This window comes from Megascapheus bottae, chromosome 4 (assembly GCF_031878675.1).
Source record: "Megascapheus bottae isolate mThoBot1 chromosome 4, mThoBot2.hap1, whole genome shotgun sequence".
In the NCBI taxonomy this organism is placed as follows: Eukaryota; Metazoa; Chordata; class Mammalia; order Rodentia; family Geomyidae; genus Megascapheus; species Megascapheus bottae.
In genome coordinates, this window is record NC_143512.1 from 28130701 (window position 1) to 28151223 (window position 20523).

General features: G+C 35.5%; 1 protein-coding gene across 1 annotated transcript in view; it reads left to right on the forward strand.

The window, feature by feature from the left end:
* Positions 1-20523, forward strand: part of Mctp1 (multiple C2 and transmembrane domain containing 1) — a 481369-nt gene that overhangs the window by 299415 nt on the left and 161431 nt on the right. Inside the window, exons 14-15 of the mRNA XM_090331048.1 lie at positions 1722-1815; positions 20154-20256. Of these exons, the coding sequence (XP_090187174.1) occupies positions 1722-1815; positions 20154-20256 (197 nt within the window). The remainder of the gene's footprint in view (positions 1-1721; positions 1816-20153; positions 20257-20523) is intronic.

Sequence of the window (20523 nt, forward strand, 5' to 3'; positions counted from 1 at the left end):
TGAAACCTTCCAACAATAATTACTCTTCCAAATGAGAAACAGAGCAACAGAGCTGGTGCCCCAGAAGACAGTGTGTCTGTAGAATGAACTTACCAGGATAAAATGATTCTCAGACTGATGAGATTTGTTTTACTCACAATGAAACTTGGTTTAAATTGCTTCTGGAAAATTAAAGTACAAGAATCTTTTTGACAAAAGTATTCCTCATCATTAGGATAGAGAGCATTTCCAGTGTATTACACTGGGTAAGCTCTGATATAAGTCACCTGCCATACTTCTATCAATACTATAGAAACACAACAAGCCTACAAAGCTCAGAATTATAATGCTGCTGTGTAGAGGTGCCAACATTAAAGCCTTAATGTACAGGAATTTAAATGGAGAGAAGTGCATTTTTTCTAAACACTATCATCTAAGTATTTTAAATAGATTTTTAGTGATAAATGACTGTTTAAAGATAATAAAAGATTAAGAGTTAATCCTCGTGCTAAGAACTACTTTTTTAAGTTAGACTGAAATTACTTGTATCTGTATTTCCTCAGAATACTCAGGTCACAGTTTCAGTGTAAACAATGTCTCATCATATGGGCTGATAAGGCCCTGTGCAGGAAGCTCTAGCTCCTCAGTGTGCCAGAGGACAAGGATGAGAGCACTGGAGTGTGGTATACACTCTGGTCGTGAAACACTTTAAAGATTATGATATAGGTGCCTTTGATTTTCTGAGTGGCCACACTGACCTCACCAAAGAAAAATATTATGTCAATAAACAAATGTTTAGCGGTATTCTACAGTTTCATCTTTAAAGATATTGATGCCCATTAATTACAGTGATATAATGTTGTATGGATTTTCCTATTCCAAGTCAATCAAGAGCTACATTTATTAAGCTATCACAATTAATAATTTATAGAGTAAAGTAGCTTTTCAAATTTGATTCTCCTACCAAAATCCCTATAGTTCTACAAGCACTAAAATAACAAACAAAGCTATAAAGAAGAAAAATTAGTGCTTTTGAATTTTATTTTAGCTGCCAAATTGACTTATGTTAAAAGATATATTTTCAGCCTAAAAGGTTTAGAAAACAAGAAGTCTTTTCAATTAATTATTAGCAAATAGTCTTTAGAGAGTTCAGCCTTAAGTCTTAAATGATTAGTAAATAATCTGTAAATAATTTATCTCTTCTCAAGCACATGTACTTAACAAATCTTATAAAAAACAAAAAAGTAACAACAATTTTTGTTTGTTTCTAAACTATCATACATATAGATGAAAGATTTCTTAGAATACTTTTATAAGAGATAATGAAAGAAGCAAACAGACATCTACTGTATACTTTTTGTTCTTTATGTCTTATACATATGTATTGACATTTTGGGGGAATAAACGTGGTAATTTTTATTCTTAGAATTTAAACCATTGATGATTCTCTGTGCTAAGCCAATAATATTTTCTTAGAAGGGACAAATGAAGCTATTATTACATTTGATATGTGCATAACTGTTTTGTAGACAAGTCTAACAAGGCAAACTCATCTACATAATTATGTGTGTATGTACAGTCATGATGATGGATGTGCAATCTTTATTGAAGAAACATAAATGATCCTTTGACCTCTTAAGCAGCATGCTGAGATAAACCACAAAACCCAGTATTTCCTTTGCCCACTCTTTGGTATTCCTTAAGATCTTTCTTTTCTCATACCCATGTTGGGGTCTTTTCAGAGCCCATTAAGGATATTTCACAACCTAAAAGATGTGGGATTTCTTCAGGTGAAAATCATCAGAGCAGAAGGCTTGATGGCAGCTGACATGACAGGTAAGAAATGATACGATTTTCCTGTTGTACCCAGCAAACAGCATGCAAGGCCTACATACTGAATAATCCTACTCTGTGTTTCACATGAGTGGATCATTGAATAGTTAAGTAAAAATTAAGTCATTAACTTGTTCCTTCACTGAAATAAACTATACCTGTAACTATATATGTATTGTATATATACTAACATAGATTGAAATAGGTAGCTGTTGATGTAAAAATGTAGATATAGACATATATATATACATACACACACAAAGATTTTTTGTAGCCCCCATATTAGATTTTCTTTTTAAGGGAAAGAGTAATATATTTAAAAACAAAAGAGGAAGTGGCACTGGCTCAACATTGTAGGGTGCTAGCTCAAGCTGAAGAGCTCAGAAACAGGGCCCAGGCCCAGAGTTCAAGCTCCATGACCAGCAAAAAAAAAAAAAAAAAAAAAAAAAAGCAACAAAAAAGAATTATATAATAATTTTCCAAAATTTAATCAGTAGAGTGGGAATCATTTTTTTTAGGTATTCTCAGTATGGCATATTGAAGCAATGCTAAACCATCTTGTGTGACCAATTTCTCTATAATACAAGCACTTGCAATTCAGACTTCCATGAAATCTGTTGCACTATTCACTGAGAATCTTACATTTACAGCACTCCATAATTAGAATGAAGTCTCTGTATTAGATTACTGTTCCAGTTCACTAGTTGTACAAATTCTTCAGCATATCCTGGAGATGATTTGGGGTCTTAACTAACCATTTAGATTTTATGGAGTATTTCAATCAGAAAACAATCTTGTTTAAAAAAAAATGCCAGAACTAGTTCAAATTAGTCTTGTCTCTTAAAGCCTCCTGATTTTTGGTACTGTTGTTTCTGTCACATATTAACAAATAGGTTGATGGTTATTATCCCATTCATATCTAGAATTAAGTAATTGGTTAAGTTTGCCAATTCATTTATGACAACTCATTTATGACAATTTTTTAAGGATTTTGGGGATGTTTGTTCCAGTCATTAGATTTATCTACATCTCAAGTTGAAAAATAGGATTGACTTGATCTGTTTGTGCAAATGTCACTAGTCTAGAAAGTGTCTACTTACTACTTGTAGAAATATACCTACCATTGTGAATGTTAAGCAAGATGATCCTAAAGAAGTAACACACATACTTGAAAGAATGAAATGTTCCATCCCATTAGATCCTGGGATGATAGAAAAACAAAAGTTAACTGCCTTCAAACTAAAAGGCAGGTATGATAATATTCAAAGTATATATGTAAAAATGGAACTAGGAAAGTTGAAGGGAGTGTGGGAGGGATGAAGAGAAAGATGAAAAGGTGACATTGATCACTGTACATTGTACTCAAAAATTGGCATGCTAAATTGAAACCCCATTGTACAAATAAGTAAACATAAATAAAATAGCATATTCTGCCCCCAATTAGCAGTAGTTTCAAGTTTTCGTATTCACATATCATCAAATGAGTATATGTGATATAAATAAAGCCATTAGGAATTTATAATTTTCTTAAGCAAATATCAGCTCATTTGTAGCAAGGAAGATAACAGCTGTCAACTTTTTTCCAAATAGCAGTATTTGGAAATTGTGGAAAAGAAGGTAGTTGGTAATCTGTTTGCATATGTGCTGATATAGCTTCTCATATTAAGCTATTAATGAACATTGAATTTATTCATTTCTTCTTAGCAAATTTTCTTCCCTGTATGGGTATAATCAAATTAATCTGGGAACAATAATTTCTTGTAGAAAAATTCAAGTACCATTTACTTCAAAAGCTTAGCTACCTGAGTGCAATTGTGTAAGTTTGTCTTTTCTTAGAAAAAAGCCGTCCTTGGTTTTAACACTTCATGAATATGCAAACTACATTAACCTGGTTGGCCTGCATGCCACTAAAGAAGTTAAAGTATATGTTCTTTCAAATCTGGAAGAAATAGAGATATTTCTTTCTTAGTGGTTCTATGCAAATTGATGTGAATAACAATAGCCTTTCCCCTAGGGATTCAATGAGACATAATTTTGATTTGATAAAATGAACATTGATTTGGGTAGTGCTAAATAACAGTCTCATTTTTTCCCCTGTAGTTTTAGGGATATAAATCTAATAATTCCTCTCTCTATGCTGACCTTATAATCTAATGGGCTCTGAATTGAACAAGAACTATTCAGGAGCAAGAGAATAATTCAGTCTTGGTCCTTGTTCACTCTTAGACCTTTTGTGGTCTTTATGACATTTGTGATGGTGGTAAAAATTGAAGACCATGTATTTAAGTCAGAAATGTCTGAAGATACTACCAATTTTTAATATGCTCTCCTTCTGAAAAGGATAAATGCTTAGATACATACCAGTGCTGCTTGGGCCCTGCTCGTTAATCTGGGACACAAAGAAGCTCTTCATATAATTCATCTCTTACTCATTGAAAGAAGAACTTAAAAGATAAGATATACATCTCAGTAGATAATGACAGTCAGCCTCTACATAATGTTAATCAATAGTCTAAAGACAGGGAATTGAATGAATAGTGCTATCTTCAAATAAGCATCGTTTTGGAGTGTTGTGGATGGAGTCCGGGGGAGATTTTTGAATCACTGATAATTCTCAGAGCTCAGCCAAGAATATTTTCTGATCTAGTACAAATAAAGGTCTTATGGTAAGACATTTCATCCTTCCAAATACCTTTTACTAGATAAGTCTCACAAGGCAACTTATACTTGATCAACTGTGGTCCATTTTTAAATACTTTTAATGATGCCACCATAAAGTTATACTTTTCATATGTTAAACAAAACTTTTAAATTTCTAATATTCTGCTTTTAAACATGAGCAGAAGAGGGGAAGACTCTGAAAAATCTTTTAAGTAGCCATCAATCTTACTGCAATCACAAAGAATTTTTCCCTTTCAAAATGTAAAATTTTTCTTTTGTTACAACACATTCATTGAGAAACATTGTGATACTGTATTAACTCTGTGTGAATAAAGAGCAATTGAGACTCTCTTTGAATGAGTGAGTATAAAGCACAAATTACTTTTTAATGAAACCCTCAATTCTTTCCCTTTCCACAAAAAGCCTATAGCCTTGTTCAGCTGAACGCTACTACAGTAGGTCACTTCAGTTAAGCCCCTAATAAACTGTTGATAGTCGAGGGTAGTTTTTTCTTCGGTCTCAATAGCCCAGTGTTGGATGGTGCACTTCAAATCATTAAGGTTAATACAGATTTAAAAAAGAGATTAACTCTGGTGGTTAAGGCCTCAATTTACAACTCCCACACATACACATGCATTGAGCAAAGCACCAGAGTAGATTGAAATTTCAGTCAAACTGTGGGTAGCTTTTCACAGCCTGAGAAAGTGGCTGGAAAAGTTGGTTGGCTAAATTCTTAGCAAGAGAAAAGTTGGAGTCACAGAGAAATACCACTCAGTACAACTTACTTACCTTTCAGTTAACCACTAAAAAGGTTAATGTGTTTCTGCAGCACCAAAGCAAAACTTAGAGTTCGTCTTCCCCTCTGTTCACTAGGGAAGACTCTCTCAAACGTTAAATCACATGTTCCTTAAAAAAACTGGACAGATTGTGAGAAGAGAAAGGCCAATGAGATTTTTTTTTTGGGGGGTGGGGGTTGATGAGAAACGGTTGGTGTTGTAATTTGTCTTTTCTAGCTTCTAATTATTCTTTTTCCTTGAGCAAGGCCTAATTTCTGTTCTGAACAGAACATTTCAAGCCTTCTATATTGAGCGGGGCTTTCTTTGCATTTATTTAGACCTGGCCTATTGGGTCTTTCAAGTTCTAAGAGAAGAAAAAGAAAAGAGTTCTTCTCCTCAGCCCCTCCCCTTCATTTTCCCCTGGGTTGTATTTTTTTCTCCCTTCTCCTGAGGAAGAGGTCGCAGCCTCTCCAGGGAGCCCAGCCACTCAGCCACTCAGTTTCAGAAACAGTGATATGGGAAGACTTCAAAAGAGACCTTACCTTTCCACTGTATTAAAAGATACACTAATATAAAACTGGTCCACCCCAGGTGAATTGATCTCACAAATTAATGCGCCATCTCTTTTCAGGAAACAATGGAGGGAGAGGAAGAGGAAAAGAAAAAGAGTTTTACACTTAATAGAACCTGTCACTGAAATTGTCCCATTAAAAGAGCATATTATTTTTGCCTCTTAAAACAAGGCTATGCATGAAGACTTCAGCTAATCAGCACGGTAGTCTAGAAACCTACTAGTTATTAACAGAGATGTTTACTCCGCCTTTATTTGCATGGGCTTTTCCCATGTTTTCCTTTTGGAAAACTGTCTTCATTGTTAGAAAATATTTAAGTAACAAAACAGCAGAAAAAAGACAAGCTACAGTTTTGTGGGGTTTTTTTTTTATCAGCTTCCGTGAGAGTCTTATTATCTTAAGAAATAACAGTTAGCAGCTCAGATTCATTAGCAGAGCTAAATTTAAGCCCCATTTGACAGGCTGCCTAGAAAACATTTTGTTTTGCTGTCTGTGGGCTTTAATTAAGATGTGTTCAATTTCAGTCCTCTTCAGTCTAGCCCCCACCCCCAACTTGCTGTGTCACAGACCGCCGATCAGACACTTTCAGATGGTCCAGCCCATGACTTTGACCTTCTGCGCAGTCCGGCGTTCCCAGGGGAACCGTTCAACTCATGAGGTCTGATTTCACACTTCCAGGATGCCTCAGCTCTCTTAACAATGACAGGGAGACAAAGCCCTTTAGAGCAGGCCGCACGGGGACTTGTTTAAATGGGAAACCAGAGAGGAGTCAGGGAACAAGGTTAGGGCTAGAGAATAGTGCTTTTAATAAAGAGCTCACAGCTCGGCTCAGCTCACAGAGGTCTACCTCTGTACAATTAATTGAGCCATTTATCTGGAGCATCTTAGGCCTCTACTTTCTCACAGAATTGCGTGGTAAATATCAGCTAAGAAGCAAATGAGATATGCATGAAATGAATTTTAACACTTTGATTACTGTGCCTCCAGTCTTCATTAAAAGTAAATTTATTTGTATTTCTGACCTCATTATCAGTAGGCTGCCTGCATTTTTATTGGTTCCTATGATTTCCAGCTTGAGTGTGTCACGAAGGTATATTTTATACCGAGATTGGGATTTATGATTCTTAGTATTTTCTCTGAATATTATGGGTCTGTTCAGTGAAGGAAAGTAAAAAAAGAAAAGCAGCTGTACAGGAAAAGGCAAGTATGCTCTTGGAAAGTTTCATATAAAGTAAGAGAAATATTAAGCTCACATACATGGATGAGGTACTGTTCTTTGGTAATCCACACCTGCAATCTTGGCTGCTCAGAAGGCTGAGATCTGAGAATCATTGTTTGAAGACCACAAGACTCTTATCTCCAATCCACCACCAAAAAGCTGAAAATAGAGTTGTGGCTCAAGTGATACAACACTAGTCTTGAGCAAAATCCTCCTGGATCAATGCCCAGGCTCTGAGTTTAAGACCCAGGGGTGGCACGTTTGTGAGTGCACACACACACACACACACACACACACACACACACAATATTGACCTTTAAAAAACCTTTTTGGTGGGTTATTTTAGCAAAAAATTGCATAAGATATATGCAATTGTTTCTTCTAGTGACCTGCAAAATACAATTATTCTTTTGGAAAAAGTGAGAAATATTTCTTTTCATTAAATGAGCAAAGCTTTGCATGAAGACTTTGAACTAATAAGCTCTACAAGCTGGTATCCAATAGTTGTTAAGAGAGATGTTTGACTACCTTTTAGGATTAGAGCCAATGGAACTTTCAATGCCATGTGCCTTTAATCACACAATTATATTGAATAAGAGTAATAAATCTGATACATTTGCCTTATATTTTATGTCTCTTATTTGAAACTTGCTAAAAGGAGAGAAATTGTACAGCTTTAAATTCTACACTGTTCTACTGAATAGACTTATGAAAGATAGTGGAAATCATTCACATTTGTGGGTTATTGAGGGTAAAACAATTTGCCAAATTGAAGAGATACACTTGATTCTTAATTTTTGCTTTCTTAGCATTGGAAAATTGCATTGCTCGAAGCAAAAATTCAGTACAAAGTATATTGAAAACACCCCAAAATATATTTAATTTCCATTATATACACTTACATTCTTTTTAAAATTACATTACAAAATGTGTTTAAGCAGCTAGTACACTATGAGAAGACATTTATAATGCATTAACAATGACCTAGAATCTTATCATCAGAAGGTACCCACTTTAGAATACCATATTAATCACATATATGAATAGACATAGATGCATGATGAGTGTGCTAATACTTTATGAGTCTCTTCCTTAAGGATAACACTAACCACAAAAGCACCACAAAGAAAGGGAAGATTATGGCTTTTTCTTCTTTTAGGTCATGTCTTTCTTATGTAGGAAAAAAAGCTTCTTTGTTTTAATGATTTCATTTATAAAATCTAATGTGTTCTAATTAAAGAAATGCAAAAATGTCCCAAAACCAAACTGTTGGTGTCAAATATTTGTGTAAAGGGGAATGGAAACTGTTATTTAGTAAAGGAGTTGGGGAGGCTCTGAGTCTGAACCAGGGAGTTCAAGGGAATTAGAGAAATCATTTGTGATTCATATGCAGGTCACATGGTTAGAAGATAGAGGCTCTGTAAGGATAGGTGAATGACAAAAGGGATTAATAATTGGGTTTGATATGCTGTAGAGGTGAAGGACTATGGGCTGGAAAACCAGTGGTCTCACTATCAGTGGGAAATAAGGGAAGAAAATAATCAGGTTCCGTGGAACTAAGATTACAAAGTGATCCTATGAGTAAAAGAATAAAGAATTCCAAATTTGGCTGGTAGGGCTAGCTTCAAGATCTCACTCAAGGCTTAACAAAATGCTTTCAAAAATTACATACTTTTAACTATATTGTTAGATTACAATATAGATTCATAAATAAACAATTCAGTGGGTTAGACAAATGCTGCAGATATCTAAATTTAAACGTTTAATGGGGAGCAGTTACTGTAGTAACATTTGGGTTATTTAGTAGTATTGTTAGAATCCAAATAATCCCAAAGAGTGATTAAAAGATTGATGTCAATATGGTCCCAAACTGGATACATAACAGGGTTCTGTCTTGGTTCAAACTGTTTATTTACTAATGACTTTGAGAAGATAATTGCAGCCTTGCCACACTTGCCAAGAGGGCTAGGTAATTCATTTTTAATGAGACTAATATATGAACACAGTATAACAATTACTTTTGTATATCTGTGTGTATATGTATGGATACAAATATAAATCTGTTAGAGAGTATGTACTTATACAGACTGAAATAATTGGCTTCATTCAATAAGGTGAACATGAAAAAAGTGTAAATCTTAACTGTTTTTTTTTTTCTTTTTTTGGCCAGTCCCGGAGCTTGAACTCCAGGTCTGGGCTCTGTCCCTGGGCTTCTTTTGCTTGAGGCTACCACTCCACCACTTGAGCCACACTGCCATTTCTGGCTTTTTCTGTTTATGTGGTTACTGAGGAATTGAACCCAGGGCTTCATGAATACTAGGTAAGCACTCTTACCACTAAGCCACATTTCCAGCCCTTAATCTTTCTTACCTGGGCTAAAAAAAAAATAGAAATGTAGGTAGAGAAGGATGTATTGTGCATATATATTGGCTTATTGAATTGAAACTCCTTTGAACAATTCTTTAAAGATAATTTTAAGCTTTAAAATTTTACCAAGAAGATAAAAAGTATGAATGTCTTACACTAGTCATAGGAAAGACTTTTAAGCTAAGTTTAAGCTTTGTGGAAGTAAATTACACATATACTAATTGTATTATATTGAAAAAAGTGGAATGTTGATAATACTTTATTGTGGATCTGTCAGATATACTGCTGAAGCTAGAATCTAGTTCTGGGACCTACTTCTCAAGACAGATACAGGAAAGCACAAAAACGTATTTCTGCTGGATGTCTGAAGTTTTAAAATCATGTCAATTGAGCATAACTTGAAGATAATAGTAAGAAATCTTGGGCTGGGAATGTGGCTTAGGGGTAGAGTGCTTGCCTAGGATGCATGAAGCCCTGGGTTCGATTTCTCCATTCCACATACACAGAAAAGGCCAGAAGTGGCTCTGTGGCTCAAGTGGTAGAATGCTAGCCTAGAGCGCAGAGAGGCTCAGGGACAGTGCCCAAGTCCTGAGTTCAAGCCCCAAGACTGGTGTAAGAAAAAGAAAGAAAGACAGAGACACAGAGAGATTACAAACAACATTTACTGAGCTCTCCTATCATAGAATCCATGATGAGCTTATCACAAGGACAGTTAACAGCCTTACAACTGAGTTAGATATGATTATCTCCATTTTATAACTTAGAATCTTTCTGAGGTTTAGAAAGACTGACTATCCAGTCAAGTATAAACATACACATACACACATACACATATACATATACATACCTGCCAACTCATAAATGGCAGACTAGGCATGCTGATTCAGATCTCATTCTGTAGCCACCAACTTATACTGCAAAAAAGCAGTTATAATGGGATATGATTTATTTTGCCAATTATCTGAAGCTCTGCAATGTGCCAAGTGTCTACAGGAACTGGCAAGAAAAGTAACGGCTTTCAATTCAGAAAGCCAACTTCCTTCTAGAAATTTTAATCAAAAAGGGATTTATTATAGAATATTAAATGGATCACAGAATCTCTGGGGATAGGATGAATCTAAGCAGTCTAAGAATCTAAGAATACAGACTCTAACCTCAGTATCCAGAGGTTAATTTTAAGGCCACATAGCAGAATAAATAGTTATTCCTGCCACACTAACAACTTGCAAAGACTGCAATGACAACTTACACAAGTTGTACTTCCACAAGTCCATATCACCTAGATGAACATGTGCCCAGGCACTACTACCAAATCTTAGCAAAGTATACTAATTCATATAACCCAATCCACATATGCACCCCTAGCTGCAAGGGAGTCTGGAAGTGTGTCAGGATATCTAATCTCTAAGGTTAAACATGTCAGGAAGTTGTTTTAGAGGGCAGTTAGAATGGACAGTCAGCTAAGCCATCATATCCAGCACAGAAACAAATAAAAAACAAGAGAAGCAAATAAAAAAATAAGAGCAATAGATAAATAATTTTATATTCATATAAAAAGTTTTCAATAACTGTAATCACCAAAAATAAATACAAATATCTCTGCAGAGGAGTTTATTTCCTTTTCAGTGTATTGGATCAGAGCCTCAGTTACTACCTCATCACATAGGAGGAGTTAACCTCTAGATTGTTGTTAGTTTGGTATGAAATATTATTTCCAAGCCTTCAAATTCTAAGATACTATAGTAGGTGCCAAGATAGACAACAGACTCCTGAATTAAATATTTTGTAGAAGAGAAATAAGAGAAAGACATCTTTCTAAAGGCAAAGAGTTGATTGTAGCTTTGTTATATTTCTTTGATTATACGTGTATGTTTAATCACCTGGTACAGTATTTAACTTTTAAGTCTAAAAGATTTGTACAGTATTTAACTTTTAAGTCTAAAAGATTTGATCTTAGAAATCTCTGCAGGTAATTTACTTATATGAAAGTAAATCTTATGTTTTTCTATAGGAAAATGTAACTAAATACTGCATATACATCTTAAAACACCTGTGACATTTTGTAAAAACAAAGGAACATTAATATTTCTACTTATTTTAGGCCAGATAACATCTTGATAACAAATCACTTGCAAAATATTTTTATGTTAAATTGAATTGACAGTGAAGATTTTCTATGTCTTTAACTGTAATTTAAGAGTTAGGGCATGATTTTCTCATGGCCTCTCCTCATTTTATAGAACCTATAGTTTTCCTCTTTTCTAATTTCTCATCTATCTCATTTCTTCTCTTTTACCATAAATTTAGACATCCCACCATTATCAAGATGTTTCAGTTCTGGAACTCAAGAATAAATCTAGTTACATGTAATCTCATCAACCTTATTTTGTACTTGGTTCTAAAATCCAAGAGAAATAAATGAGCCAGGTGCCTGTGACTCAGGCCTGTAATCCTAATTACCTAAGATGCTGAGATCTGAGGATCACAGTTCTAAGCCGGCCCAAGCAAGAAAGTTCATAAGACTCTTACTTCCAGTTAACCACTAGAGAACCAGTAGTGATGGTGTGGCTCAAAATGGTAAAGCACTTGAGCTAAAATGCTCAGGGACATTGCCCAGGCCTGGGATTCAAGACCCATGACCAAAAACAACAAAGAGGAAAGAGGGGGAGAGGAGAGAGAGACAAAGGAGGGAGAGGAGAGAGAGTTAGGGAGAGGAGAGGGGGTTAGGGATAGGGGGAAAGAGACAGAGAGACAGAGAGGCATAGAGAATCAGTTCTTAAGCTTATAGAACTCTGTTTTCTTTAGCTCATATTTATTGTTCTCAAAGTTTAGGGTCGATTTCTTTGGAGATCACCACCCAAGATACTTTCAGTGGTCTGTGAAGATAAACTATAATAATAATGTTAAGATGCCATTTATATGCTTGCTTTCATTCTTTAATGTAGTTTCCTAAAGGCTTTATGTTTTATCACTTGGGTAAAAATGATGTTAATTATTGTAATTATCATTAGTGGATTAATAATCGTGTGTGTGTGTGTGTGTGTGTGTGTGTGTGTGTGTGTGTGTGTTGTGACTTTTTGGAAATTGGAGGTAAGAGTCTCATAGACTTTCTTGCCTGTGCTAGCTTAAACCACCATCCCTAGATCTCAGCAACTGAATTGCTAGGATCAAAGGCATCAGCCACCCACAACAACTTTTGAAATCTTTGAAAGTTTTTAAGTTTCCGAGATCAAAATGTATTAAGAACTGTTACTGATTCTCATCTGAATGGAGATAATTTTGCCCCTTGGGTGTTACAAACATTTTTTAGAGCATTTTAGTTGCCATAATGATTTGGGAATCACAGTTGGGTTTTTTGTTGTTTTGTTTTGTTTTTTGGTTTCTGAGTGTTAGAGGTGTAAAATGCTACAAAGCCTTAGATAATCGTATATAATGAGAACTAAATATAGTCATGGGTTATTTTAGAAATCTCTTTGTGATTATGTTTCATCTTGGAATAAGTATTATGTATTCAAACTTTAGGGATGGCTGCTATTTTGCAAGGCCCATCAGAGTGTATACTGGTATCCCACATACTTTATGATCTGGTTCCCATTACTTTTCTGATAAAAATCTCCCCATTGCTTACTGTGTCCAAATACCAGAGATACTAAGCTCATCAGGCTTTTAGTTCAGCAATTTGTGCTTTTTGGATCACTTTTGTCCAGGTGTCCTCTTCATCTCTGCATTACACCCTTTGATTGTTTTCCTAGATCTCATTTTTACAATGAGACCTTTTCTAGCTACCTAACTAATCTACAAACTATGGTGTTCTCCTAGATCCTTCAAATTCCTTATTCTATTATATTTTTCCAGTGTGGTTTTCTATTAATGTATATTCCTCTCTAGTATATCATAGTTTTCTTTTCTTTTTTTACACGCTGCCCTTGGACTTTCTCAAGGTTAGAGCTCTACCACTTAAGCCACAGCACCATTTCTGGCTTTTTCTATGTATGTGGTACCAAGGAATCGAACCCAGGTCTTTGTGCTTGCTAGGTAGGCACTCTACCACTAGGCCAAACTCCCAGCCCATATTATACAGTTTTTAACTACTTGATTATGTTCAAAATTTGTCCTCCTCTCTCCTCCTCTCTAAAAGTAAATCCCCATGAGTAGAGTCTTTTTTATATCCTGCTTATAGAGTCCTTTCATATATAGGGACTCAATACCTACCTGTTCAATAAAGGAATATATGATTTTTATTGCAAATAGAATTAAGGTATTATACCAGATTTTGAAATCATGTATATGTCAGTTTTACCTTCTTTCAAAGTAGTAAAGAAGGCATTACAAACTATTTCATATGAAAGAAAGAAAATGTATGCTAATTCTTCTAGGTTGAGAGCCATGAAACAAGGGTATTAACTTTACTACACAATGAAACATGCCTCATGACTTAGGAAAGAGAGGACTAATTATTACTATTACATCCCAGAATTAAATCCAACAGGGACCTAGTGAAGACTTTCCATTCATGTAATTCTACTGGCCAGATGTTTGACATATATTTAGTTAGCTTGATAACTAAAGCCATAGGTCAACCCCATCACTTGTGTTGACAGGAATACTGGACAATATTCTCCACATGCATTGCTTTTTCCCGCAGTGTGCCATGTGGAATTTCTTCAGCTATATCCCTTATCATCAAATTTGCAGCTTTCAGAAATGACAGGTAGTATTATTGTTTTTAATCTTAATTTTATAATGCTGCCTCCAGTGTGGGGGTATAGTTACTGTGTGAGTCAGCATTCTGTTACTGTATCAAAGTACCATTGATAACAAAATCCTACAAAGAGGAAAGGTCTATTTCTCTTCATGGTTTCAGAGGCTTCCATCTGTGGCTAGTTGGGTCCTTTGTTATTGGGTTCTGGATTGAGGGAGAATATTGTAAGGAGCTGTGTGTGGTGGGAAATAAAGCTTCTCATCTCATCCTCTGTCAGAGGGAGAGAGAGAAAGAGGAAGAGATAGAAAGAGTGAGAGAGGGAGGAGAGGAGAGGAGAAGGAGCAGAAAGAAGAGAAGTTAAAAGAAGAGGAGAGGTGGAAAGAGAAGGCAAGGTTTCAGTATATCCCTTAAGGTCACAGAACTAGTGGCATAATTCATTCTACTGGGCCCACCTCCTGAAGGTTCCACAGGCTCCCATCGGCATCAAAGGCTGGTCCTATACTTTCAAATTATGAGCATTAGGGGAATATTTCACATCCACATGATAAATATATAAGCATACATATATACATACATGTGTATATGTGTATGTTCTAGAATACTTGATACAAAATTAAGAATCAATAAATATTAAAAATCCAAAAAAAGAAATGACAGGTAGCAGCTTTGATTATATTTTTAATATTTTAAGGGGTTTTTGTTTGCTTGGGTTTTTTTATTGTCGGGATAGTGTACAGAGGGGTTACAGTTATATTCATCAGGTAGTAGGTGCATTACTTCTGACACATTGATACCTCTTCTCATGATTATGTCCCCCTTTGCCTCCCCCCCACCGCCTCCCAATCATCTTGTTTTGATTTGTTTTGTCCTTAACTGTAATTTTTTGTCTTTTATTTTTGTATGTGTGGGTGCTAGTCCTGGACCTTTAACTCAGGGCCTGAGCATTGTCCTTGAGCTTTCTCAAGGCTAGAGTTCTACCACATGAGCCACAGCACTACTTCCAGCTTTTTCTGTGTATGTGGTACTAAGGAATGAAATCCGGGTCTTTGTGCATGTTAGGCAAGCACTCTACCAGTAGTCCAAACTCTCAGCTCCTGTCTTTTCTTTTTTGGTACTGAGGATCGAACCCAGGATGTTACACTTGCCAGGCAAGCACTTTGCCACTGAGCTACATCCCAGCCCTATATTTTTATTATTAAATATTAAATTCTAACCCTTTTTCAAAGTGTGGCAACTGAGGAAATTAAACATAAGAGCTTAAATTGGGAAAGATAAGTCATGGAAACAGGTAGCAAGCAAGCCAGGATGGATGGAGCAGACTTTCCCACAGCTGTTTATCAATATGTCAATGCTGTGACCAGAAATAGCAAGAGCTAAGAGTAAGAATTAGCCAGTTGGCACACCCCAGTAAATCTTTAGTTCTGTTTTGAAGATTGTCAGAGACTATGCCCGCTAGTGTCAATCCTAGTAGTTGCTGGAATGACTTTTTACCAAAGAACAATTGGAGTATTTGAGCATATGCTTTACAATTAGTTGTAGATTTAGTTGCCTGGTGTAGGGTAAAAGACTCCTATTGTTGATTCCTTTGAGAGTTTTATTTCCTTTTTTTAATCCATAGAAGAAATAGCTTTTAATATTTATCGAAATTATGATTAGATGCTTCCATTTTAATATAATAATTCTAAGGACTTATGGCTATTATATTAAAGCCCACTTTTCATTGTGGTTGTTCACTTTTCAAAATGCTGGTGGTGGAGATGTGTAATCATCACATATTATGAGGGCCACCTCCACTGAGAAATATTCTCTACTTCCTTTCTTTTTCCTGTCTTATAGTTAGAGAATGATGTGCTGCTTTCTCACCGCTCCCTTTGCACTCTGCACTTACCTTTAATATAGCACTTAAAACCCTGCATTATAATTGTGTATTTACATGTCTATCATGCCTACTAAATTGTGCATTCCTTGAGAGCTGAACTATGTCTTAATCATACTTATAATTCTGGGGTGAGCAGAGCAGCACTCAATAAGTAATGAATGCTTCAAAAGGCATTCCTATTTCCCTCTAGAAAATTGCCAACATGCAGAATTTCCATGTTCTAAAAGATGACTAAAATTCTCATCTAGTTGTCTCTGCCATTAAAGTAATCAACTCCATAGCTACTACCCTTACCCTGGAGCAGTGCTGCAATTTCTGTCTTCCATCCAAACCAAATTCTCTAGTTTCTTGCATTGCTATGGAGAGGGAAGGGCACTTTTTAACAAAAGTGATGAAGGTTAAGAAAAAAAATATAGTGGTACCTATAGATTTACTTTAGTCCTAAAGGTAAGTGAAAGAAAAGATTGTACAATCTGCTAGTCAGTGAAGATTTGAACCTGTAATCCCAGCTATTCAGTAGGCTTAGATCTGAGAATTTAAGGTTCAAGTGTTCCTGAGACCCTTATCTCCAATTAAAAACCTGGAAAAGGAGCTGTGGCTCAAGTGGTAGAAGGCCATGATAGAGTGAAAAAACTGAGGGAGAGTGCCCTGATCCTGCATTCAAGACCCAGGAATGAAAGCACCAAAAAGAAAACAAGGTGGGAGGGGGGAGTTGTGTAATTTATATTCTCATATATTTATGTTGTTTACATAGACAAAAATGATGAGAAACAAAATGTACTTCGACCTTTGAAGCTTCCTTCAATTATTGCACTTTAGCCCTATGATGGCATTGAATAAAAATATGACAAGGGACCACTGTGTATCACACCCTGGAGATTTGCAGAGTATAACCCATCAAGACCCCAACCTATAGTCAACCTAGTTCAGGCACTACCAGTAGCATATCACAATCTTAAGTAGAATAATAAAGAATGAAAGAAAGGAATAATAAAGAGGCTATAATCAGAGGAATAATTAATGGCTAGTCCATCACTAGTATTTCCTTGATTGTTTTGGTTTGTTTAAGTGGCAGATAATCAAGCCTGCAAAATTTACAAACTGAAAAGCCAGTCATTTAAATCATTGTTTAGCAAGCTGGATAAGCACATTAATTGTGTGTGGCCACTTCTTAAAACTGCAGTGAATGTTTTTAAATGCTGAGTTCAGAGAATCTGATATTATATATTTTTAATATATTGGTTAGAAATCCGCTATGAGTTCTTAACTGCCCTCATTTGTGCAGTGGCTGATATGAGGGGTACTTTCTAAATTAATTTTTAAAAAGTAACATAAGCCGGGCATGGTAGCTCATGCCTGTAATCCTAGCTACTGAGGAGGCTGAGATCTGAGGATCATGGTTCAAAGCCAGCCCAGGCACGAAAGAATGTGAGACTCTTATCTCTAGTTAACCACTAGAAAACAGTGACTCAAGGGGTAGGGCAGTAGTCTTGAGCTGAAGAGCTCAGAGACATCAGTCCCACTACCAGAATGACAAAATAAAATATAATAAAATTACATAGTGCCTATAGACCTGGGATCCATTCTTATACTGTAAGAAACTAACATTTTAAGGTAAATAAAAATTAAACATAAAATTGCTCACTCTTTCTTTCCTAAATTTTCCTCTTTTTCATATTTGTGTATATATCCATTCTAAGCTCCTCTTGAATATATTTTTTCTTCTAGGGAAAGGAAAAGAAATGACTGGGTTAATTAATAAACTCAATGAATTATTTTCCTTCTTCAGATTAAATGACAGCGGGCCTTTTCAATTGTTCAATCTTGATATCTGTATACACACAATCCTGATGGTTCTACCTTCAAAATATACTCAGAATCCAAATGCAACAGCTCTAATTCTTCTCTTGACCTCTTCCATTGTCCTCTGTCTATTTCAGTTTACAAGTAGCAGCCATCAGATCTTATTGCCCCTCAACTCAAATACACCCAAAGCTTTACCTCTCACCTAAAAGTGAAAGCCAAGGATTTTCACTGCTACTTTCCTTATAGCTCTCTGTCACCTACCACAATGCCACCCCCAATCCATCCCTTCTGTTACCCTGCCTTCCTGAGTACTTGTGGAACTACCAGGCTCTGCCACTTCTCTGGCCTCTGCAGAACCTGTTTTCTGGGAAGCCCAAGGTTCATGCTCTCACCACCTACATTTCTTTGACTACAGTTGCTTTCTTAGCCAGACCTTTTCCGTAGCCCTTTGGAAAGCTATATATACAAACTACCATTCCTCATCATCTTTCCCTTTGTTATTTTGTTCTGAAACACTATGTAATGTATGAATCTATACTCAAAATGACTGAGCTTTTCATGTGTAAGTGGCCTACTAATTACTAACATATAACAGTTAATTTGAAAAAAAAAACTTGCCAAGAAGCATGCATTTAAGTGTTCTTCAAAAGGACTTCTTTCTGGTTTTTATTCTGGTACAGAATTCTGTGGGAGAAAATAAAGTTTTGGGTGTGCTACACAAAGCAAATTACAGTTTCTTTATTGAAGGGCTAGAGACTTGAACCCAGCACTTGACTCATGCTTGACTCTACAACTGCCCCAGCTCTTCAGTATGTTTTCTCAAGGCAAATGTTTCTTTTTTGAACTATCTTCCATAGTATATGTGAGTTTAGTGTGTGGGAGGTAAAGATAAGTAAAGGGAAGAAGAATCAATGAAAGGAGGGGAAAAGATAACAAATCCTGAGCCAGAAATAAATTTAGCATTCTTGAAAACAGCCAGACCTCTATTCTTTATTGAAAAACAGTCCCAGTACCCAGAATTATGAAGAAAGGCACACTGTAGATGATTGGGGGGGGTACCAATTTGTGAGAAGTAATGCACCCACTACCTAGATGAATGTAACTGTAATCCCTCTATACCCTGACAATAAAGTCACACTGTTCAATTATATAGTTATGCAGGGGTATGTGGTGACATTGACCTAACACATACATATTAAGTCTGTTCTTAATATAAAATTAATAAATTAAAGGTGAATTAAAATTTGTACAGCTTATGCTAAGAATTACAATATGGAAAGTAAACACACTACTGTGTGGGAATTTGTAGCTTATCTGTCACCAATAGCTAATAAATTCCTTCCCATTAAAATTTAATTGAAAATCTGCAATGATATTTAAGCTTTCACACAAGTGTAAACTACTGTGACTACAATTCACAATGCATTTAAAACAATTATTCTTTATCATTAAAGTTAATAATATGCACATTAACCTCTTATGTAGTCTAAATCAATATTGTAGTTTGAAAGATATGACCTCTGAACAGCTTTGTCTAAATATTGATTTCATTGTCATTTGTATAAGGTATCAAACAAATTACATGCTGCAGTAATATCATTAATGCTGGCCCCAAAGAGCCTATGACTTTATAGGTTCTTTTAATACAGGATATGGCATTATAGAAACATTGAGAACACCGCAAAGGATTATTGTTCAGTGAATGAGATTTTACTACGGCAGAGCAGAGGTGCTGTAAATGGATAACTTCCAAACTCTTTCAGGGGACAGAAGGGGGATAGCTCTTTACTGTGTAAAGCGTGTATTGTTAAGTTTGAAGTGACAGAATTATTTTTTTTCTATCTCAGAGGGTCTAATTTACTTTGCTGTGATTACATGCATATCTCCGAATAAAGAGACTGGGCCTTAGATTTAAACTGTTGTAATTCTGAAATAGATCAGTATTCTCAAATTTAATTTGTTTAGCAATTCCCATAACACATTACTAGCAAATCAGATGAACTGAAAATATGTGTATAAGATCAAAGCAGGTGGTTATTTCAAATAGTCATTATAGATCTAAACAAATTAATTTAGGGTTATGTCACTTTCTCTTTGAAAATTGTTAGTTACCATATTACTTTTGTTAAAAAAATTACAAATGGAAATTCCAACTATATTGGTCTCTCACTTTTTTCAGTTTCTATATTCCTTTAAATCATAATAATTACATCATCATCCAGTTTTACCTAATAAGATTTTAATATTTTTAATGTTATAAATGATTTACTATAAATTTGTGTTGGAAAGAGATATGATGTTGATCAGAACCCTGGACTGGTGGGGTTATACTAACAGTGTTCCCCCAAATCTCTTGTAGGTAAAAGTGACCCATTTTGTGTAGTAGAGTTGAACAACGATAGACTGCTAACACACACTGTCTACAAAAATCTCAATCCTGAGTGGAACAAAGTCTTCACATTGTAAGTAGTTGCTACCTTGATTTTTGGAGTGAAATTACATTTTTTAAGATCTATGTTTTTATTCATCACTAATCTACATAACACATCTGCTCCACTTTTACTAATAACCCTGCTTTATATCAAGGTTTCACCTTCTGAAGAGTGAAACCTGGGGAAGGGGGAATGCCATTTTTCTTTGTTTTTCTGCAGACATTTTCTTTTTAACTGCTTCTTCTATGATTTGGCTAAGGGTTTTGCTCCCATCAACAGATTCTCCATACTGCTTCT